This window comes from Penicillium taxi (assembly GCF_028828555.1).
Source record: "Penicillium taxi strain IBT 34144 chromosome Unknown utg000006l_segment0_segment0, whole genome shotgun sequence".
Classification (NCBI taxonomy): domain Eukaryota; kingdom Fungi; phylum Ascomycota; class Eurotiomycetes; order Eurotiales; family Aspergillaceae; genus Penicillium; species Penicillium taxi.
In genome coordinates this window covers 455,296-478,736 of record NW_026643208.1, presented here as the reverse complement: position 1 = coordinate 478,736, position 23,441 = coordinate 455,296, and the positions used below count along the sequence as shown (strand labels likewise).

General features: G+C 47.1%; 7 protein-coding genes across 7 annotated transcripts; 3 read left to right on the top strand and 4 right to left on the bottom strand.

Moving 5' to 3' along the window:
* Window positions 1-778: 778 nt before the first annotated feature.
* N7495_009310 (uncharacterized protein) lies at window positions 779-2,122 on the bottom strand (the record flags this gene model as incomplete). Its single annotated transcript, XM_057211961.1, has 4 exons — window positions 779-1,323; window positions 1,398-1,496; window positions 1,616-2,015; window positions 2,075-2,122. 4 exons carry the CDS (start codon window positions 2,120-2,122, stop codon window positions 779-781), a joined length of 1,092 nt encoding a protein of 363 aa, XP_057058824.1.
* Window positions 2,123-5,126: 3,004 nt separating this feature from the next.
* Window positions 5,127-7,986, bottom strand: N7495_009309 (MCM DNA helicase complex subunit MCM2; the record flags this gene model as incomplete). The annotated part of the gene is made up of 4 exons (XM_057211960.1): window positions 5,127-5,393; window positions 5,448-7,750; window positions 7,810-7,922; window positions 7,982-7,986. The coding sequence occupies 4 exons, from the start codon at window positions 7,984-7,986 to the stop codon at window positions 5,127-5,129; spliced, it is 2,688 nt and encodes an 895-aa protein (XP_057058823.1).
* An 881-nt stretch (window positions 7,987-8,867) lies between these two features.
* N7495_009308 (putative metaphase-anaphase transition protein (Mlo2)) lies at window positions 8,868-10,562 on the top strand (the record flags this gene model as incomplete). The annotated part of the gene is made up of 4 exons (XM_057211959.1): window positions 8,868-8,950; window positions 9,011-9,065; window positions 9,115-9,719; window positions 9,740-10,562. 4 exons carry the CDS (start codon window positions 8,868-8,870, stop codon window positions 10,560-10,562), a joined length of 1,566 nt encoding a protein of 521 aa, XP_057058822.1.
* Window positions 10,563-11,392: 830 nt separating this feature from the next.
* On the bottom strand, window positions 11,393-13,194 carry N7495_009307 (Pal1 family protein; the record flags this gene model as incomplete). The annotated part of the gene is made up of 4 exons (XM_057211958.1): window positions 11,393-12,168; window positions 12,220-12,727; window positions 12,783-13,012; window positions 13,140-13,194. The coding sequence occupies 4 exons, from the start codon at window positions 13,192-13,194 to the stop codon at window positions 11,393-11,395; spliced, it is 1,569 nt and encodes a 522-aa protein (XP_057058821.1).
* A 1,744-nt stretch (window positions 13,195-14,938) lies between these two features.
* Window positions 14,939-15,376, top strand: N7495_009306 (mediator of RNA polymerase II transcription subunit 31; the record flags this gene model as incomplete). The annotated part of the gene is made up of 1 exon (XM_057211957.1): window positions 14,939-15,376. One exon carries the CDS (start codon window positions 14,939-14,941, stop codon window positions 15,374-15,376), a length of 438 nt encoding a protein of 145 aa, XP_057058820.1.
* Window positions 15,377-16,244: 868 nt separating this feature from the next.
* N7495_009305 (uncharacterized protein) lies at window positions 16,245-19,693 on the top strand (the record flags this gene model as incomplete). The annotated part of the gene is made up of 2 exons (XM_057211956.1): window positions 16,245-16,459; window positions 16,549-19,693. 2 exons carry the CDS (start codon window positions 16,245-16,247, stop codon window positions 19,691-19,693), a joined length of 3,360 nt encoding a protein of 1,119 aa, XP_057058819.1.
* A 2,076-nt stretch (window positions 19,694-21,769) lies between these two features.
* Window positions 21,770-22,744, bottom strand: N7495_009304 (palmitoyl-protein thioesterase family protein; the record flags this gene model as incomplete). Its single annotated transcript, XM_057211955.1, has 1 exon — window positions 21,770-22,744. The coding sequence occupies one exon, from the start codon at window positions 22,742-22,744 to the stop codon at window positions 21,770-21,772; it is 975 nt and encodes a 324-aa protein (XP_057058818.1).
* Window positions 22,745-23,441: the final 697 nt, after the last annotated feature.

The following is a 23,441-nucleotide window of genomic DNA, read 5'->3' as shown; positions in this document are numbered from 1 at the left end:
ACAAACTTCCTTTAAGTCTAGCCATATAATGAAGGTCGGTGCAGACTACTAGACGAAATTGACCTTCAATTTTCTATTACGGGAAAAAAGAATAGATTAGCAAAAGTACCTAGGTAGACTAAATAATTTTTGAAAGGAGACTGCACTTTTTTCCATACGATCACGCTGCAAGAGTACAAGTCCATTGGGTGAAGTAATTACCGAAAGCAGACACTGCTAGCTGGAAAGACTACGTAAGCAGATGAGTGTAGAATGTGGTGTGGAAAGGAGAAAAAGAACTAAAACTGATCTCTCATCCTCAGATACTATTAGTCCTAATCGTGACTACAAACAAGACCTGAAAATGTATCGCCCTGGAGCTGATGTAACTCCAAGTCCCTTTCCTAAGGCATCGAGTTTGACTTGATACATATTGTAGGAGCCATAGGGTAAATATACTAGCTGAACTTCAAATGATAACAATCTCACTCATAGACCGGCTTTCTTCTAGATCCGGAACTGTTTAGTCATTTTTATTATTGACAGCTCTATTTCCTAGATTCTATTGGGCCACTTTTGACAGATATAAGTTCCTCCCGCGATTCTTCTTCTTTTGAGTTATATTTTAGTAACCATTATTGCCCTTACAAAGTTGAGAGACTAGGAGGTTCTAAATTCGTATGTTATTCAGATATTCAATATAATCAGACGTTTCAGTGAGTAAACCAATCCCCACTTTCTATTCAGACTAATCGGAGTTTATTGGTCAGACCTTGCAACCAACAGTAAATTCGGTATATTAGGTCGACCGTGGCAGGACTGCAACGCGTTCGACTTTTTTCAGATAGGCAGAATTTTGAGCAGCATCGTGGCTACTCTCGTATTCAGCAGAGATAGTAAAGGACGACATAGCATGCCATTCTGGGTCATCGTGCCGGCGATCCAAATCGTTTGCGTTCTCGGGCAGATGCTCGAAGCCTGGGTTGGTAGAAGTATGTCTAGGCCAAGTACCTGAGACGTTATGACCTCGGCCTGACCGGATCGGTAGCTTCTTGGAAAAGCTCTTGAGCTTTTTGCGATAGATAGGAATGTAGGGTTTGCTTTGCTTTCGGAAGAAGGATCGAAAGGCACTCACGGCCGCGAGGAAGACGCCCACATTTGCGCTCATAGTGAACCAGAACAATCCCCAAGTGTTATTTTTTACATTAGGGTGTGAACTAGCAATAAACCGAGCGATTGAAAGGGCAACCAGAAGGATCGTAAGACAAAGGGAACTCCCTAGAGCCATTTTTTGAGTCCATTTCATGCGAACATTCCAGAGAATTCCAATAGGAATCACCAGGACTAAAGATTAGAAAAATTAGCTTATACTAGAATATTGACAAGTTCAGTGTTTTATAGGAGGTTGAAGGACATACTTAAAAGATCTCCCGTAATATCTAAAGAGATTTGAGCTATTATATTGCGAATAGCCTTATCCAAAGACCTATCCATAGACCGTCCGATAGGACAATGAGCTAAAATATCTATTAGTATCACCTATTCCGAAAAAAGAAGGATAGGAATGATTATTCACATGCTGAGCTCTCCCAATAAAGACAACTAGAATAAAATATCGCTATAGTAAATATTATACCAACGACGTTGATGACGAAAGCAATCCACCAGTAGATTTGCCATCCATGTAAGCGATCGATCAATCTCCAGAAAAGTGCGAGGAAGAAGAATTTCACGGTAGAGATCGAGCACCAACTAAGCGTTATAGAGGCCAGAGTCCATTTGGGTACTACCTGCGATATTTCCACAAGATTTGCAGGCAGATCGACGCCCTTTACCCCACTTTGAATACTTGCCTTCAAGAACATTGGGGTAATCACCTTACTATACATGATTGTCAGAGCTGCTAGTAGGAAAATAGTGGCCAATATAAGTAGTGTATCCTCGATCTGGAACCGGCGCTTCTGCACATGGAACCGGACTATAAAGCGGACAAATACTCCGATAAGAGCGAGTCCTAAGAAAAAGCTGTTTGAGATCTAAGGAGCCGCATTAGGATACCATTTATTTTTCGGGAAAGGTAGGTGGGGATACATACAAGGAAGGGTTCCTTCTGGATTCGGCCCACATAATCTTGTAGCGCCATCTTGAAATATCCCCTATTTTCTTACTAGAAGAATAAAATGGTAGGACAATGCCCTTTTAAGAAAAGGCTTTAGTAGAAAGCAAAACATGCCGAGGTCTAAATCATCATGCAGGCCTAAGCCTGAAGATTAGGGGCCTCTATCGTCACGGACCTAAAATTAACTTTCTTTACATGGATTTTGTCTCAAAAGGTATCACGTGTATAACATGTCTCGCTCCATATCTCTCACGATTTTCTATCCTCCCTTTCTCCCTAGGCTTTTTATGCTACCGAAAAGAGTTCATTTTATACGTCGCTGGTTGCCTAGCCTTGGCGTATCACTCTATCTGTATGATGAATAGGTGGTGAGCTCAGTGCTAGGATTTTTCTGACAGCTATTGTAGCTATTGTTGGACTCAAGGTGGGAGGGGTAAGACTGCGGTAATTGTCGCTATAAGCTAGCTGAGGTTGTGCTGAGGTTGTTGTAACTGTCGCTCGCTTAGCGAGCGTAGCTAGCTAGTCGCCGATAACTGAGAACGGTGCTCGAGTCCTTACTGCAGTAAAAGGGAATTGGAGTTTACTGCAGTAGAAAGGAGTTGGTGAGCTTCAACAAACCACTACTCAACACCGTAGACAAACCACCAAGTGTAGTGGTCTCTACAGTACTGAATATTGTGGTTGTTGTGAAGTCTGCTTTTTCATTGACGAAAGAACTAGCTACTTATAGTATATGGGCGCCCCTCTGCTCTGGACGAATGTCAACATTCGTCCGAGACAGAAGAGACGGTGAAGACGGGACATTACTGTCGCGAATGCGCATCGCTCAAGGGTGTCGTTTGCGATGAATGCATATCGTTCAAGGATGCCGTGATATACTAATCCAGTTCCGGAGTCGCTGTCTCGGCAGAAGCTTTTTCGGCCGAAATACTTTCCGTCTGTTGATGGCCTTGTTTCTCGGCTGTCGCAACAGTAACCTTACGAACCCATACTCACCACTAGGAGGTAATGCTACTATGTAGATTCCTACAAGGTGAATATTGGGGTAGTTGTAAAGTCTGTTTTTCCATTCATGTCAAGGACTAGCTACTTATAAAACAGAAGAGACGGGACATCACTGTTGTAAATGCAGACTGCTCAAAGGTATTGTTTGCGATGCACATTGAACAAGGATGTCGCGATGCAGTCTATACCGGGGTGCTGTTTGCTCTGATAGTTAGCCTAGTCCTCCGAGTTGTGTTAGTGTCGGTTCACAGGGATCTCGATGCACTATTACTACTACGTTGTACGTGTAATAAGTTATGCGATAAGATGTGTGTTCATTCTAAGTTCCCGCGATGGAATCGGATATGCCCCGATTCCACTGGTTTCATTCACTTCCCGAGCTCATTCACTTCCCGAGTTCATTTACTTCAGCAAACCAGATTCCATTGGTTCCAACAGTTTAGCATTGTTTCTCAGGCGGCTATCGCAACAGTAATACCAAAATCCCGTTATAAAACTTTCTAGCGTTTAGCTCTCTCGAGGTCTGCATCATCATATAGACTTGAAGATGGGGGCAGTTATCTCACTATTTTGCTGTAGTGGTGGACCATATAGGACAAGGGTAATAGTTGGTCTCATTACAGTTAATCTACGCACAAGACGACTAGAACGAATTACTGCACTCGGCCGACATTACTATTAATAGTAGGGACGCAACCGTGATAGGCGTAAGCCTATTCTTTCTATCACAACTTCTAGACCTCCACCATGACTTCACAAAAAGCATAAGCCACCACTCTCTAATTTTATAGGTAGATACTGTCGTATAACAGCTAAGATAATCCAGAGAGTGGGCTTAAGCGTTAATGGTATTATCTCAACAGCGGATAGAGGAAACAATAAACCACTACGGCCACCGAGGACGCCTTACTCTTATGGGACGGTAACGCAGAACAACGGCAGCCCACGGCACGTCGTACGAGACGCCGGAGAGGATTAGGGTAATGTAACGGGTCGATACTCGATGATATGCCCAGTCTCTCTCTGGATAAGAGCATTCGGCCTTCCCTTCCTTAGCTAATTCTTCTTGTTTAACAATCGGATCTTTACAGCGTGCAAATTCCTGAATTCATTCCATAACCTACTATTCTGCTATGTGGTCTTCGTTTTCACAGAAATTGCTGTCTTTATCGTTGACTTCCTCCGGCGATATGAATGGGAAATCTGGATTGGATGAGTATCTCTCGCCGTCAGCTGTGATATTCTCTCACTATAGGACCAATCCTCCTCCCTAGCTATGACTGTTGGCTTTTCGATTTTTAGGGCTCTTTTGGTCTTGCCGTTGGTTCCACTACATTCAGCAGTATTTTTACCGACAGCATTGACGGAATCGCTTTGCTTGCTTCTGTGGCATTGTTGAAAAATCCTAGGGCGACTGTGGGATTTATTCCTAATCTGTGAGGTTTCGACATCTCCCCTGCTCTGCGGGGCCTTCTTCGAGAGGCATACAAGGACGCCATGCAGACTATCTGGTATGAACTGGCTGCGCTTTGAGTTTTAGGATTTTTGAGTTCTCTATTCGTGAAGGAATTGACTATGGAGACGGAAGAGCTAGGTCGGCAGCAACAACCAGAATGAATATATAAGTCAAGCCCATCCTGTGATAAGATCGATTCAAGCCGGAGCAGATCAAGCGCAGCAACCTTGAAAGCGATTGAACCAGCCAGGTACCTCCGTATAGTTAAGACCACATATGCGGGCACTTTACAATTGTCAGCGATTAGCCCCAGATGTATTTACCGCTGCTAGGATAGTAGCTATATCTATGATTCAAAAATTGTATCGTTCTAGGGCTTGGAATTTACGAGTCGCTGAGTCTGGATGCAGCAAAATTGTAGAAATTATTGTTCATTTCATTAAATCATGGCCCAACGAGAGGCAGCCCGAGAAAACAAAAAATATACTCAGTAAACGCCACACACCACAAGACAAGATGGTATTTTAACATGAAACAAACCAAAAGACTTAAACCATGGCGAAATGCTTAATGCGCCGTGGACACAGTACGCGGCACATTGCCGTCTGGCCTGGCGACACCAGCTCGACGCTTGGATTGCGCCTTGGGTCGGGCGAGGGTGTACTTAGCAAATGCACGAGACAACGCCTTCTTGCAGCTGATCTTCTGGCTACCGATGAAAGATTCCACAGTCACGGCGATGGCACGGTCGATATCCTGCGAGGAAACATACTCTGATAGACGCATCTTGCAGAAGGACTCAGAAATACGCATGATGGCTTCGAGATGACGGACCTAATAGGAAATTAGTATGGGTATACTTGACGGAGAGATCAGAGTTGGACTTACAGTGATGGGGTAGGCTCCAGTAGCGAGAGACTCGCGACGCATATCCGCGAATAGACGGGCGATCTTGTCCTGGTCGATCTGGTACAGCTTTGGGTGGCATCGTTCGCGGGCGTACAGGATGTACTTGCGCAGCAACTCTTGCGGAATCTCGCCTTCCCTCTCATCTTCAGCCTTCTTCTTCTCAGCGGCACGATGGGCCAGCTCATCTTGCGAAAGAGGCAAGCGGCCGTTCTGGTCGATGCGATAGCCCTCTTCATCGACGAGGTGACCCTCAGTGTTAACCAGATCACCCAAGTCATTGCGCAGAGGTCGGAGTGGGTTAGAACGGTGATGAGACTCAATCACGAAATTGGCCAAGCGCTCGTCTTCGGTCGGATCAACCAAGTCGCGCACCACGCACAGAATGTCGAAACGGGAAAGGATAGGCTCGGTCAATTCCACGTTTTGTGAGAAGGGCTTGGTGGCGTTGTATCGACCACCTGTGGGATTGGCAGCGGCGACGACTGAGCAGCGAGCCTGAAGGGTGGTGACAATACCAGCCTTGGAGATGGAAATGGTCTGTTGTTCCATAGCTTCATGGATAGAAGTTCGATCTTGGTCATTCATCTTGTCAAACTCGTCAATCAAACATGTACCGCGATCGGCCAACACCAGCGCACCACCCTCCAGAGTCCACTCGCTGGTCAGAGGGTCGCGGCGAACACTAGCTGTCAAACCGACGGCACTAGCACCCTGACCCGTTGCAAAGACGGCTCGGTGGGCTGTTTTCTCCACGAACTTGAGCACCTGTGACTTGGCAGTACCGGGGTCACCAAGCAGCAGAACGTTGATGTCACCACGAATGTTCATCTTACCCTGGGCCTGTTTGCTCACACCGCCAAAGAGTGAGAGTGCGACAGCGGTCTTCACATCCAGGTGACCGTAGATACTGGGAGCCATAGAGCGAACAATCTTGTCCACAATCTCAGGGTCGCGGGAGAGAGCTCGAATCTCACGCTCATCCTCCTCAGTCAAGTTAAATCCAGCCAGCTGGTCGTGTGATTTGACTACGTGATTCGCCTCAATAATGGTGGCAAACACAGGGAAGCCATTTTTGTTGTTCAACTGCGCATCATAGCTGTTGCGGTAGATACCAGTGATTTCGATCTCGTCACCGGGCTTAGCCGAGTCGATCAGATCAGCCAGCAGAATGATTTCACGCTGACGGGGAAGACGACCAGCGGGGACAGAGCCGGGAGACTCCTGCAGAGTCAACTTCTGGTAGTTGCGGTAGACGGTCTTCTCAGTGTTCACGGTGAAGGGACCACGACTCTGGCAGTTTTGGCAGAAAGAGATCTTCACCTCGGCGCTAGCTTCTTGCTGGAACGGACCAAGGGTGATACCACACTTCTGGCACTTGAACATCACGTACTTCAGCTGGGGGAACACGCCTGTGCGGCGGGTAACTACTCCACCAACGCGGACAAGACAGTTGAGGTGAGACTGGCGAAGCTGACGGAGAGTGTAGATGATGGGCACATCGGTAATGCGGACGTGGATTTCGTTGTGAATGTCGTGGTATTGAGGGTAGTGGAAGAGTGTTACGTCAAGAGCAACCTGATCAAAAACCTTCAAGATCTCGGTGGGTTCATTGGCCAAAAAGTAGGACAGAGCAGCCTTAGTCTCGCTCAAATGGGCGTAAGACACCTCCAGGGAAGCCGAATTAACCTCGCCAAGAGTCTTGATTCGGTTACCGTAGACAGAGTGGCCGCTAGGGTCGATAAACTCAGTCAAGAAGGCTTTGAACTCGCGGTAGATTGAGCGAAGGACCTGGGGCTGAGTGACCCAGTCTGTGATATTGGCTGCCTTTACATCGGCCAACTCTTCCAGCGACAGCTCTTCCATGCCCTCATCGGCCATATCCATATCATCATTATCCTCATCGTAGTGGTGACGCCGACGACGCGGCTGACGCGAGAGATCAAGCGACATTTCATCATCATCCTGCAAGAAAGCGGCCGGCATGCGACGTCGACGGGCAAATTCACGATCTCTGATATTTAACCGAGCATCCAATTGTCGGCGAGCGGCGGCATCCAGCTCTTGGTGATCTCCATCGTCATCAATGTATGCCTCGTTCTCGTACCGATCTTCCTGGCCATCGCGATAATCCCGCTCAAAACTGTCGCCGAACAGGTCAATGCCATCCTCATCTTCGGCCAGCTCATCCATATCATCAATATCAGGCACTAGCTCAGGATCTTCTTCTTCCTCCTCATCGTCATCAAATGGCATCGGGGGAGGAGATGAGCCGAGTGCAGTAGCTGCAAATATTGTCAGTAAGGAACTTGACCCCGCAGACTTTTACATCTCTGTTACATACGACTAGAGGGGGGCAATGGAGCCGGAGAGGACATATCATCTGGCTCTCTGGAACGCTTGCGAGTATTTGATCTCGGACCACGGTTTGCGGCCGATTCGCTAGGCCGGAGGGGACTGTAGAGAGCAACATTAGCTTGTCGGTGTTTAAAAGAGGGCAAAAAAGAATAACTTACTCCATGTTGTGTGCCTTTATTATGTCAAGATTTCAATATGGCTTAATTATGCTATGAAAAGGGAGACCCAAATTAATGGAGACACAAAAGGGTATAATTTTGCCGGAGGCGTCGAAGGTGTGGTTGATAGGAGGTTGTTAGGGAAGGGAGAAATAAAGGCGGGAGGTGGAAATTAAACTCGAGAAAACACGCGAAACACGGAACGCGTAACGCGTCACTTTGCACCGGTAGTATACATTTCCATTATGACATTGAATATTTGGAACATAATCATGAAATATCGTCCCAGTGATCTCTTATTGATGTCATGATACCGACATATTAATGAATATGTTCTATTAAATATAGCAAGAAAAAGCAATCGCTCTTAAGAGGGAAGTTCAATTTAACCTAATTAGGATGACACGTGATGATAGCGTGAAAGAGAAATTTAGAGTAAAATCTAAAGTCAGGTTCAAGTGACAGGGGACTGAGGTTCAAATAAATATCGAGCCATCAATTGAAAAGTAAGTGAGGCCAAAGTAAAATGTCTAGTTCATGGAAGTGAAGTTGAAGTGAGGTAAAAGTGGTTAGTCACGTGAGAACTGATGTTTCCGTTTTGGAATTAATCTGCAAACTAAACAAACATCGTGTAATCGCAACGCGGGCTTCAAAATCCCAAGGGTATATTATCGTGTCACGTCCCAACTCGAACCCTACATCTTCTTACTTTCCCACGGAGCGAATCATTCTCAGTATACGGGACTACATTAGCCTCCAAAGCCTTCGTGTGAGAACGCCTTCTTACTATCGGAGCGTACCCAAGGGTGGCTAAACCATCGTCACACTCCAGCTCGAACCCTATTACATCTAACATCCGTCCTTGACAGCACAAACAATTGCTAAAATGGACCCTCCTAGTACTGCTGCACATCAGCTCGGTTCTCGGCGCGATAGCTTTGCGTCACAGGACTCTCAGACTGCCAAAGAGTGCGCATCATCAGATGAAATCCTACGCTATCTGAACGTTTTCAATTAACCGGCTGCCAGATTCATCGACGATCAGACCCGTCTGGAGGCTGATGCCCGTGAGATTCTGCCATATGTAGGCCATGGCTGATTTATTCCCTAAGCGCATTACTGACAGGACTCAGTCGTTCGATTCCTGTACCCATGATCTCGGTCCGCTGCGTCAGAGCCTCTTCTCATGTCTGACTTGCAACCCTCCTCCTGCCAACGCCGATGATCCATACTCTGCTGCCGCGGTCTGCTACTCTTGCTCCATTGTCTGCCATGGCGAACACACCCTAGTTGAGCTTTTCCAAAAGCGCAACTTTGTCTGTGATTGTGGAACTTCTCGTCTGCCTTCCACCTCCCCATGCAGTCTGCGCGTCGACCCCAAAACTGGTCGCAAAGGCGTCCACTCCCAGGAAGCAGCATCTACCAACACATACAACGATAACTTTCGCAACAAGTTTTGTGGCTGTGGCGAATCGTATGATCCAAACTCGGAGAAAGGAACTATGTTTCAATGCTTGGGTCTTGGTTCTGTCGCGACTGGCGGCTGTGGGGAAGACTGGTGGCACCCAGAATGTCTTATCGGCATTTCAAAAGACTGGTACGAGGAGAGTCTGAAGAAACCGAGTCTTGTTGATGAAGCTGTCGAGGAATTGGACGAGGATCCGCCTATGCCCCCTGGTTTCCCCGAACAGGATGATTGGGCAGTCCTTATCTGCTACAAATGTGTCGAATCTAACCCGTGGATTAAGCGATATGCAGGAACACCTGGATTTTTTCCCCCGTTTATCAGAATGGTGGCATGAAAGAGGAGTTACCTTGCGAAACTCAAACGCACACACGAGCCCCTGAGAGCTCAAAGGAAGAGACAGATAACCCGAAGAAACGCAAAGCAGAAGACAAAGAATCTGACCAGGAAGAGGCCCCCACAAAGCGTACCAAGGAAGCATGCGAGGCATCGACCCTTGCCACCATCGAGGAAGAGCCCAAGAAGTCGATCCTTGCCACCATTGCAGAACAGTCATCCACAACTGCCACCTCAGAGATGGTCAGCTCAGAGCCGGTCGCCTCAGAAAAGGTCACCGAAGATAAGGTCGCTTCAGAGAATCAAGCAACTCCCGAAAACACCGAACCAAAACACGCCTCTCTCCCCAGCAAAGGCCCAACCGAATCATTCTCCCTCTTCTTAAAAGAGAACTTCTATGACAAACTCTGCCACTGCACAGAATGCTTCCCCAACCTCCTTTCTCACCCACAGCTGCGCGAAGAAGAAGACACTTACGAGCCCCCTCTCTCCGAAAACGGCGACGCAAGCATCTCAGGTACAGGTAGTCTCCTCGAACGCGGCGAGGCAGCACTCAGCACTGTCGATCGAGTCCGCGCCATTGAAGGCGCTATGGTTTACACCCATCTCCGAGATAAGGTGAAGACGTTCTTGAAGCCTTATGCCGAGAGTGGGCAGGCTGTTAGCGCTGAGGACGTTAAGGCTTATTTTGAGAAGTTGCGCGGTGATGAGCAAGGGATTCGAGATGCTGCCGGTCAGGCTGGGACTGGTGGTGATGTTCGACGTGAACAGAGTGGTTAGTTTAGTTAGTGGACTTGTCACTGACTGGCTGTTTGCTAACCTTCTTCACCAGGATACTGATGGGATCTATCATTTCGACATGGTGTTTTCATACTGTCTTGGTGGTAGTATCCGTCTCTTACTTGGATTTTGACTTTCTATGACTTGGGACTAGGACAGGGATTGGGACTGAGATTGGGACTGGATTGGGATTGAGATTGGGATTGTGGTTAGGGCTAACTATCATGGATGGGAATGGATTTCAGTCAGAGAATGACTAAGGCGCAATATCATCTGACGAAGCTATCGTGATCAATATCAATTTAATATGAATATCTATCAAAAGCTACGTAGCAACCTATAATCTGCTTGGTTCAAGGTAAGGATTCATGCCCGTTGTCTACGAATCGTCCGAATCAATGGATGTACGCTGATTTGCTTACCATAGTAGGCTAAACACTATTCATGTTGACGTCTAATTTTTTTTCTCTTGCAGGGGCGTGATTCAACAGCTGAGTTACAGTGATTACTCCAGGTATAGCCTTCTAAAGATTGATCTAATCTGAATGATATGGATTGAAAGACGAGCTAAGTAATACGAAAAAGGAAAGCAACTGATTCAAATACGAAAAAGCCAAGGAAGCCATATCAACAAATTCCCAGGTTAACGCCTTCGGCCCCAATGGCTGGTGGCGCGCAATGTTGGGGGTATTACATAAAGAATTCATCAACCCTAAACTTTTGAGGAACCGGGTCGACAGGTAACGATAGGATAGTGCCTGCATCATTCTAAGATCATAAATCTGACCGGTCCTCAGCCTTGCAGTCATTTCCTTCGATCAATGACCAGCTTATTGATCACTGCTGGTGCGGCGCGGGCGCTCCGGGCGCGGCTTGCGTAAGCTCTTCATACGGTTCAAAAATCCACCGCCACCTGAGTTGAGCTTTGGCTCTTCAAAAATCGGGTCATTGGTAGGCTTGCGCTCCAGCCCTGTTGCCTGCTTGGGGCTGCTGGATGAGCGCATTCGACCACCTCCCTCGAAACGTGACTCCTCAATCCGGGATCCTTTCTTGTCCCACTCCTCGTCGTAGTCCTGGAAGAACGGATTGCCCTCATTACCACGAGAAGATGCTGAGTGGCTTGAGCCCATAGGGGCATGGTGTGCAACAAAGTTCCCTTCAGTCGGGGAGTGCATACGGCCGGTACCAGCTCGTCCACGCAGTCGCTGTGCCAGACTCTTCTTGCGAGCAAGACCTCCGTTCTGAGCGTTCGACGCCTCATTCTCACTCTGGCGACGTGCGGCCGAGCGACTGGCGGGAGCACCGTCGAGAAAAGTGCTGGTACCTAAACCAACTGTCTCACCACCGTGGATAGGGTCGATACGAGCGGTGGCATCGAATGTGACTGTGTCGGGTTGGCGCTGAATGGCTCCTCCAGAGAAGTCATTATAGCCTTCTTCAGTTCGGCCGTGAAAGAGGTTAAGGTCGATGTTCGAGTTGAGTGGACCGGAACCACCCAGAGCCATGTTGGCAGATCCTTTGGGGAACGCTTGCATTGGTGCAGCACGCAAGCCCTTGCGGTTGCGATGAGGGTTACATGCGTCAAAGGGGCCGTCATGATGGAACACTGAATTGATAGATCAGTACATACAATATTCAAACAGGGTGGAAGACGTACTGCCAGTGCCATAGATGCTTGTCACATCAAGTTTATCAATAATGTCGAGTTGACGGTTCTTGCGAGAAGAGCGAGGTTTACCATCCCGCTCACGATGGCGGGCTTCGCGCTCACGGCGTCGGCGCTCTCGTCGTCGTTGCTCATCATCATCATCGAAAATTCTAGATGAGCGATCCATCACCGATGACTCGGAATTGCGGCGGGGTCGGCGAGAAGAAGACTTATCACGAGGTCTCACGCCACTCGATGGCTTTCTAGGGGGGTCGGCAAAAATGTCGAAGGGATCCTTTGGATCCTTTGGTCGTCCAGACGGGCGCTCTCTTCGATCTCCACGTTCCCGGTCACCACGCTCACGGTCTCCACCCTCTTGATCCCTTCTCTCTCGCGGTGGACGGGAGAGACTAGGCGGTCCTCGAGGGGGATTATTATTACTGGGAGGGGGGCGAGATGCACTTGATCGAGGTGCCGGTGCAGCAGATGTGGGTGCACCTTGAAGAGAAAGATTCTCCTGTCATCAGAAAATCAGTAACAATCCATTCTATTATCCAAAGAAAGAGACATACAAATAAATCACGAGTGTTGCTAGTCATGTCTTGCTGGTCGACAGGTGAGAAAAGGCTGCCGCCCGTAGACATTCCTGGAGCTGATTGCGGAGAAATAACGTCTACGTCGTCTAAAAAGGGATTTGTCGATCGAGGACGTTCCGTACCAGTAGAGGGAGCTGCAGGAGACAAAGCACGGTTTCTAAAAGGGTTGTTGGAGCCAAAGCTACCTCCAGTTGGAGAGAATGGGTCTATTTGAGTCAGTGTTAGCAAGGTGCATGAAGAAGGCGCTTATTTGCATATATAAGGCAATTGCTCTTATTTCCTCTCAAATTTGGATCCAAAGAGATCACCGGGGGGCAGAGATAAGCAACATACCTGCTGGCGAAAGCGAAACGCCGGGCGCTTGCCCGAACGCTGGAGGGGCAGTCATGGTAAGATGAAACGGATTGAGTGGGGGAGAAAGATGAGAAGTCAATAGGATAAGAAATTAGATGTGCTGTGACACGAATAAGAAAGGAGGAAGGTGTGATAGTGATGAAACACAGAAAAGGTGTGACTGGAAGGAAGAGAGAGAGATGGAGAAGAAGAAAGCCGAAAGGGAGGACGGGATCAACGGGGAAAGTAAAGAACGAGATCGACCACAAGGAGGCAACTTGACTTTTCTAATTAATAATACTATTAATATCCCCTTTATTTTCTAGTAGCATGATGTGAAAAGTCTTCAAAGCGGATACTCTTTTTTTTTAATTTTAACCTTGCATCTTTAAAGCAAACGCCCTAGACTATGGGCTTCCTTCACTTATTCCCATCCCAGGGGGGAAAGACCGACGACGATCAACCTATAGGTATACTCCACTTCTTGGACTTCCCACTCGCACTTCCGTTTCCCCTGAACATACTGTGTAATGAGGAAGATTCAACTTTAACACAATATGTTGGAACTTCCAACTTCAAGGATTCCCTGAGACTTCCAGTATTAAAATAGCCCCAGGAATGACGTTAGCATTCCAGACTCGGTTGATGTCATCCTTGAATGTGGATTTGTGGCTGCAAAAGATAAGGAAAGATGCATATGCGGCTTTTCACCCACGATGCTCCTTGATGGGAAACTTTACGATCCATCATGTCGAAGGCTAACGACGACTCATGTTCTTTCTGGGCCAAATCCACACATCATACATCATATCTACTACCTACTAGCAGTGCCTACCCTGATTCAATACTGACGGGATGTGATATACTTCATTTATGTGATGACTCGTTCGTTTCAAAATTATCACATTTCATCATCCTATCAACTTTCAACGAATCAGGTCGATATCCTGTAGATCTGGTTAGACTTGGCTGGCCCTGGGCCGAACCGACCTGTATCTAGCCACAGTCGAGCTTTGTTGTCGATAGCCGTTGAGATCCCGATGTGTAAGGCACATACGGAGTATAGCCGTGTTATTCTCTGGTCGAGGAAGGACCTTGATACAGCACTGTTGACCAAATTACGATCCGTGTTATCAGCTCCAATTCTTATGTGAACTTCCTTCTTTCCCACCGGCGTCAACTTTCATGTTAGCTCGGACGGATACGTAATCCGATATGTCTTCTCCATAGCGTTGGGTCAACCCAGGCCATTCAAGTCTCCATAGCTGGGCTTGAAGTATCTTGTAGGATCTATACTTCATAATTAATGCTTGCTGAGAGTCACCTACTGGAATGTCAGGAATGACATGACCCAATTGTAGCTACCCTGAGCTCGATTCTTGTCAATCAACATATATATATATATACGTCGACTAGCTGCTTTATGTCCCCACATCTCTAAGCCTATGCCAATGTACTACTTCATAGGCTCATTGGCTTAATGAGAATTGAATGAAGGCCTACCTAAGTCATCTTCCAAAGTTGAGATTAGCAGGTAATAAGAGACAGCGAAGTGAGTACATACTTCGCTCTCATTAATTTCCTCTTCTGACATCATTTTCCCTCCAAGCTCCATCATATGGTCAATTGTAAAGTACTCAATACTAGATCAATTTAATTTTCACTTCTTCAAGATTAGCTGATGAGCCGTAATGTTTACTGCGAATGGAAATTAAAGTAGTTCCAGGCGGTGAACCCAAGCTTCAGCTTCTTCCATTTCCAAATCTCCGAATCTCAACTCCCTCAACTCTTTCCCAGCTATGGACAACTCAGCGCAGCCTCCGGCTCCTACTCTAACCAATCCTCGCTTCACCCTCGAGCTTGAATTTGTCTCGTCCCTGGCAAACCCTTACTACTTGTCTCACCTGGCTGTGAACTACCAAAATCTGCTGGGTATTCGCGCCGATGACAATGACAATGAATCCGATTCTTCTCCCGATGCCCAAGCATTCGTTGCATACCTAGCCTACCTTTACTCCTACTGGAAGACGCCCGAGTACTCGCAATTCCTGACCCACCCCGGTCCAACTCTGCGCGCCCTACGACTTCTTCAAGAAAAAACCTTTCGACATGCTATCATTCAGCCACAGGTTATTGATGGACTTGCTGGGTTTAGCGGGCCGGTAAAGCCTTCTGATGCTGAAGCGAAAGCGGAAGGTCCTGCAGAGAAGGACCAGCAGAACGGGTCTAAAACTTGAAATCACACAGGAATTCATTGAGCGAACCGTGGAATTTCCCAAACCGTCACTGGGGACATTGTCAAAGAACTCTCTCTATCAAATGCGTATCAAATGGCCCAGAGAATGGATATACTGTATCCGCTATTTCACCTGAAGTGATCATCGCGGAGCACATCAACAATTCCAGGTACAAGGCTGGCCCCGGACTCCAGCCGTATTCTTGAACGACCATGGAATAAGTTCAGGGGACAACTCCAGAACAAATAAAATGGGCTACTATCAATATACGGAGTGTCTTCCTATGATATCTTCAGAAAAGGCTTCAAAGGACACAATCACATAGTGTCTTGTGTCTTCTACCTTGGTAGATACTAATACATTTCCTCTTCTGGCTGCTATTATGTCCGGAGTAACTAAGCAGTTTCAGTGACAATATAAAGTCTCTCGATCTCAATCGTCCAAGTAGATCTAGGCCGTAGAATTTCTAGAAAAAAAAAAAAAAAAAAAAAAAAATAGGAGTCTTGGCGTCATACCCCAGTTTCTTGGAGAACTTACACATTTGCCCATATTTCTTCCTTCTCTATCATCCTTCTTCACACTTCATAATTCACCCTGGATTTGCTTCTTATCCTGGCATCGCATTTATCGTGATTATTGCAAAAAGGTGGTGGTTGAATCAGCCCCACTTCCCCCTGGTGATCGGCCTAAAACTACCTCATCACTCTCAGCCGTTTCCGTCTTAACGTGGCTTCGAACGTCACCCCTCAATAGTTCCCCTATGCGCTAAACTACGCTTTCGAACCAATCATCCCGGAAATCTCTCCTTCTCCCCTGAAGTTCCTCTGAACTCACCGCACATCTCCGGCGGGGGTACGCATTACCTCCAATGGAATCAGTTCGCCAATCGTGTCGGCCCAAGCATCAGGTCTTGACGCTCAAGTGCTATCCCAAATACCAGAAAGGTGTTTCGGAAGTGAAGCCGAACCCCAGTGAACTTTCCTATCTGCTGTACTATGCCAGTACACGTCGCAGTAAGCTGACCAAGGTCGGCGCTTTCTTGGAAAAAAGAGTTGCCAAAGATGTCTGGAGGCGCAGGTTGGGGTGAGTGTAACAGAATCCAACATAACTGCCTACACTATGGCATTACATAAAAAGGAGAGAAAAAAGTACTGATAATAACATTTGCTTAGAAATGTCCAGGTTGCGCTTCACATCCTGACTGCGCTCATCGAGAAAGTCCCTCGCGATCTACCCATCTATGCGCAATCCGTCTTAACCATCATCGAAACCGTTCTTGGATCGAATGAAATTTCCATGGTAGAGGAGTCCATTGAGACTTTTGAGACTTTCTGCCGGCACCAGGACATTGCAACTATCGCTGCCGAACAAGGAATCATTAATAAATACCGAGATGTCGTACAGACATATGCTAGTTTCGCCGATCCTTCCTCTGAAAACTACTCGCCTGTCAAGCTCAGCCCCCCAGTTGCGATACGGTGGAGAAATGCTGGACTTCGTGCGATTAAAAGCGTGATTGGCTCTGAAAGTCTAGCCATTGATGGTGGAAACTGCTTAAAGATCATTTTGCCCGTCATTCTGGAAAATTTGTACTCTCCAGATGAAGATGTGATTATTCCCTTGACGGAACGGCTTGCTGAGATTGAAAAAGAAGAGCGAGAGGTAGCACCTGTCAATGTTAACCGGCGAACGAGCATTGTGACGGTTGATATTCCAGAGGGTGATCCTACTTTGGCGGCTCAGCCGACAGCCGCTGTGGATCATCAAGCAGAGATTGATGCGCGGTTACTGGCTCTTCGCTGTCTCGAGCATATTATCATTTCCGGGAGTAACCGTGGCCAGATTCGAATTGCGGCATCGACTATCGTGCGGTTCGTCTCCAGCAAGCGTCTTCCAACAACGAGTCGCGAGAACGGTGAGAACTGGGCTACCTCATTGATTGGACTCATTGCGAACTGGTGCCCAGTTCAGGTCCGTTTCATCATCTTGGTGACGGCAATCGATATCTTGCTCGAAACAAGTCCCAAGGAAGATGCTTTGGATCCGGCCTTTACCATTCTCACGGTGGCGGACTGGCTCCTGAAGTCTTCTGTTAATATGATTGGATTGAGTGTTATGGACATTCTGCTTGGTCTGATGAACTACGTTGCGAATATATTGTCCCCCGACTCTGAAAAGCAGTCTGGTAGTGGGGCCTCTGTTAAACGGAAGATGTTACTGAGTCTTCTAGAACAGTGTATTGGGAACCTAGCAACCCATACATATTATGGAGACCAAGTCTTTGACATGATGCGAGCCATTTTGCGACATTTCAAGCCAGCGGTCAATCTTGATAGCGCTGCGCCCTCTACTTTGGCCACCGTCCATGAAACCAAGGCTGTCCCTGTCACCCCGGTCCAATCCAATGCAGACAGTCCATGGGGTAAATTCCACGTGGAGGCCTTTTCCTCAACGACTGCTAAACTGACTTTTCTCCGGGCTGTGAAAGCAATTCTCATCGTGGCGAATTCGAAAAAGTCTGCCACATCGGAGGACCCCGAAACTAAGAATCCAGTGGGCATTCAAGTGTGGGAAGGCACACAGGATCTTGTCCGAGACGCTGACCGAGAGGTCCGCTTCGCTTACGTTGACGCATTCCTGGTATGGCTGCAACTAGAGACACACAAACGTGACCTCAAGGTCCAAGTGGGAGCTCCAAAGTACATCAAGCCGTCATCGAAGCGTGACTCGGAGCAGCAGGAGCGACAGGGCCGACGAACCATCTCGGCCCCAGGAAACCAGCAAGAGAAGGTTATTATGGTTGCACAATCTAGATTCCTTCGTCTCTTGCATCTAGCTATTTACGACTCTGTTCTTGAGACAGCTGCCAGTGAATCTGATGTACTCTTGTTTCATCTCCTGTTGACAAGCCTGGTCGACAACCTTGGCGTCAACGCACTTCAATTTGGCCTTCCCATGGTCTTGAAGCTGCAGGAAGATCTCTCTACTTCGTTCGACTTGGGATATACAGCTCGCGTGAACGTGGGAAGCCTGGTCCATGGATATCTTCTGGCAGTTTCAGAAATTTTCCATCTTGTGTCCACCAACGCTGGCATTGAAATTCAAAAAGAAATTGAGAAGCGTCAGAGCAATGGCCAGTGGTTAACCAAGATTCATTCGCCCCCAACCCCGGTTGATGGCATCGCCATAGATGATAACAACTCTTCCCGCTATAATTCAAATCAGTCGATATTGACACCCTTCCAGAATGCGGAGGGCTTGGTGAATGGAATCGACGAGTCCTATAGCCAGACCGTCACATCGCCACCACAAAGCCCCACAACTGCGCTGGCGCAAGGCTTCAGTTTCCCAGTTCTGATAAACTCTATGGCGGAGTTCCAACCACAAGCTGAGAGCGGTCTCCCATCAACCGTCAAGGAACAGATGCTGTCTTCTTGGTCTCGAGAGGCCTGCATTGCCGCTGTCGAGAAGGAAAGCTTCAAAGCTCTTTCTATCAATGGCTCCCGTGCCGGCACTGTGGCTCGCAACAGTAATACCAACGGTGCTCCGACCGTTTCCCCTACTAGCTCCGACAAGAACCGCCGTATGAGTGTTCCCGAGGCTTCGCAGACCTCAGAGAACAATAGCACTAGAGGATCTCCAGTGCGTGTCACCGAGCTCCGACGGGTGCTCTCTGTGAACACCGAGAACCCAAACCGACGACTAAGCCCACTGAGAGGTCGCGTTGACGCATCAAACATGAGCATTATTTCTTCTGGTAGTGATAGCATGGTCAGCGGTTATTCTGCCTCTGAAATGGACCCAGACGCCGCCTCGATCAGACCCCAGGAAAATGAACAGTCGATTAATGGCGAGAATGTGCGTGCCTCAGATGTTGCTCTCTCCGGCGAGAGGAACTCGCTGTACCTAACAGAGGAAATCCCTCCCGTACCGCCTATCCCTGCTGGTTTGGCCATTCCCGGTAGCTTCCCGGTCGATTCCCAGCGGTCTTTGCTCATCGACCGACCATCTACCGCTCCTGATAATTCCTTCCAAACTACACCGTCGGATCTCTCACAACACTCTCGAAAGAAGTCTCTTAACCGTACAAAGAGCCGCAGCAGCAACACCCTCGCTGCCGATGCTCATCAAATCGGAGAGGCTAACGGAGACTCCTTCGAATCCAGCCAGCGCGATGAACTGAAGAAGTTCCTGAATGGATACCGAAGCAGCAGCAGTCCCCTGGCCTACGTAAGCCGTCCCACCACATCAGCCTCCTCGAAATCCGGATTTCCTTCCGGCCGACGTGCGAGTGGAATCGGTCGTCCTCCATACTAATAAGTCTATCTTTCTATTTTTCTTTCACCCCCTCATTATTTTTGGCATCTTTTTTTTGTGCACCCGAGTCGCCCTTCCAGCGAACATATTCTCCCGGATATACTATTTCGTTTTTCTTTTCTCATTTACCCTCGTCATTACACGGTCTCCGTTGTACATTCTAGTTTTTTTTTTTGTTCTTTTCTTGCATCTCTTTCTGTATGGACTTTTTGTACATTGCCTGTACTTAGATTCTAGTTCCAAGGTTTTTGCCCTTACGGACTTTTTCTCACACTTGAGCCGTCGAGTTGATACATAGGTAATTTCGTTCCTACCTTGTTCCTACTTTCCTCTTATATCAGTGCCTTTGCGCCACCGTAACTACCAATTCTGAACACCAGCCTATTCAAAGCAATATCCTCCACCCACCATGTAATTACAACCAGGAAAGCTGAGGAAGCTGCTATAAAAGAGAGAAGTTGGCAAAAGAACATAAAAAAAGATATGGTATTAAGCCTCAGCCGCCGCCATAGGAAATTGAGATAGATATGGAGGATGAAAAAGGGGAGGAAAAAGAGGGGGACTCAAGAGAATCTGACTTGGTTGCGGTGATAGAGAGATATGCTCTATTCTGAACAAATGCGGCGTCAAAGTATATGTCAAATGGAGGTCCGACTACCAAGGAATAGTGGATTCTAGTGGGCAAATGAGAGTGCAGTATGCGTATGAAAAGTGTATGTGTGTGTGTAGCTATGGTAGGAATCCCATGGTGGGATTCCAATGCTGACTAAAAATAGACTAATTGTAAATGGAATCGGGCCTTTGACAGTATATAATATGGGGAATTGGAAGTTACGGTGTGGCTCACCTACTCAGGAAGAGAGAGAAAAGGTGAGGAGATATGGGAGTGGAAAGTTAGGGCTCAGTGATAGTAGCAAATCCCATATTATTTAATTATTTGAATAGAGATGTTAAACTGCAAATGACCGCAAATTTTAGGACTTGCGGTTGCGGTTGCGGTTGCGGTCACTGACTAATTTGCGGTCAGATCGCAATTTTAGGACTTGTGGTTGTGGTCGCGGTCACTGGCTAATTTGCGGACGGATCGCAAATCTCAGGACTTGCGGTCGCGCGGTCATTTGCGATTTTGCGATTTTGCGATTTTGCGATTTTTTGCGATTTTTTGCGATCTGCAGTCAATGACCGCAGATCGCTTAACATCTCTTTGAATATAGATCCTTAAGTAGTCGTATTGAAGAGAAAAGTCAAGCGAGAGAGGATGAGTCGGAAGGCTTCGATATTAATCACTGAATCAGAATCAAAATTAGAATCAGAATCTTAGAGATGTTAAGCGATCTGCGGTCCATTGATCGCAAAAAATCGCAAAATCGCAAATGATCGCAACCGCAAGTCTTTAAATTTGCGATCCGTCCGCAAATTAGTCAGTGACCGCAACCACAACCGCAACCGCAAGTCCTAAAATTTGCGGTCATTTGCATTTTAACATCTCTATCACCGATCTATGAATATAATTACCTAGGTAGCTTAACAGCACCACAAGGACCGTATGTTTGTTCTGCTTACGAAATTGAAACAGCTAGTCCACTTCTTGTCAAGTCAGCTATGCGTATCATCAACCCGGTCAGTAGCACACAAATTTAGAGAGTGATTCAGTTCTTGCGGCGATATACTGAACCCATAGAGAGCTCACCAAGGATCAATATCCACGAGGTAGGTAGATTAGGTTCAAATCCTTGGAACAACATTGGAACTTTGGAAACCTATATCCATGGTTGTATTTACATATATGTTGCGAGGACAGTGCATTATTTAGAGCATAGAGGAAGTAATGCAAGTTGCTTGAACTCAGAAAGCCTGAGGCTAATAAGCAGTTGACCTCTTTCCATGTTCTAAGATTTCAATGTTTCAAGGTTATAGGAAATGCGTGACTCCAAAGCTTGAAAATATCTAGGTGTGCACACTAGAGTCTTGGATGTATATTGAAAGTGATATAAGCATGACAAGTCAGCCGAAAGACAAGCTATTCGAATATAGATACAGCCGTTATATAATGAAATAACATACATGAAGTACATCTTAAACAACGGGTTCTTGCATCAACAGGCCCGGAGAATGAGAAACAATCACACTATCAACAGGAGAAAAGAACTCTTTGAAGGTGCTCTTCAACTGATCGTCTTCCAATCGCATATGCTCACCAGGGACAGTGCGGAAATCAAGCTTGCCCCGCTCATCGAGGCTCTTCAGTCCTAGCCAATCCTCCTTGTAGATTAGCCTGTCCTTCAATGGCGTAACGGATCCCTCGGTGGCATTGATCTCGGCAAAGTGAGCACTCTCCTTCGGCACAGCGACGGTGTCATTCTCAAACATGTACATGACAAACTTGTTCAGCGACGCTAGCCGCTTCTTATACGCTTCATTCTTGATCGCTCGCTCATTGTTGATGTCAGCTAGGAAATTGCTATGCTCCAAATATTGGTCCAGCTCCTCCGGGTCACGGAAGTACTGCGCAGGCACAATGTGCGACTGCACAAAATCGGCCCACGTGCCTGACCGCAGCAGGGCCTCAGCGGAGTTGCAGAACCAGTCGCCAAGTTTGCAGGATTGGAACTCGGAGATACCGTTATGCTGGCTACCGTACGTGACGAGGTTGTAAACTGGTGGGTTATTGCAACGCTCGATATAGCCGCGGAGAAACTGGCCGCCTTGTGAGAATCCTAGCGCGTTGACGGCTGGTGCAGTGCTGAGGATCGGGTCTGCGGCTAGCTGGCCACAGACATTTTCCATTTGCTCGGTTACATTACCGAAGAAAGTCTGTTGGCGATCAGAACTGCCTGTGTCGGCGAGGTGGATGAGATGCACGTATGTGCCTGGATTGGTGGTTTCTACTAGCTCGACTAGCTCTTGTAGGCCATCGCGCTGGAAGTCGTCACCGAGGCCGTGCCAGATCACGAGTGGGAGCTGTATTTGATCTGCATTGTTGTGGGTGGGAATGGATGCGGAAACGGCAGTCGCGGTAATGCATGCCAATATCGGGATGAAACACAGCATTTTTGTGAGGTTAGAACGTGAATCTGAAGTTGGCTGTCATGAAATGACGATCGAATGGATCTCGGATAATCGCTATCTTCACGTGATGCTTTAATTATGTCAAATGGAGGTCGACTACCAAGGAATAGTGGATTCTAGTGGGCAAATGAGAACGCAGTATGCGTACCAAAGAGTGTATGTGTATAGATTGTAGAATGGAGGAATCCCATTGTGGGATTCCAATGCTGACTAAAATAGACTAACTATAAATGGAATCGGGCCTTTGACAAATTATTATGTACACCTCTTACCTATGAAATGACTGGATTTGAACAGGTTCTAGAAGCAAATCATCTAACAACCATGAGAGAAGAGCTGACCGCATTCCAAGCAACAAGAGAGAAAGGATGGCCGTATTCCAAGCTACCATGATAGTGTCGGGGAGACACGGAAGGACGGTCCACATTGGCTGGACATGTGTTGAAGTCAGATATTTTCAAAATGTACAACAATGCCGAAATATTCTAAATCATGTCTACACCTTCATCAACTAACTACGGGAAATGGTACCGCTGACTAAAGACGTAGTCGAGTGATCATCTCTTTACACCTTAGGAGACTGAGCTTCTCATCTATACAATAGTGAGTTATCCGAAGATGAACGCCTGGCGCTTAACGAACAGAGACTTGAGGAGGGACGGTTTCACAAGCTCGAGAA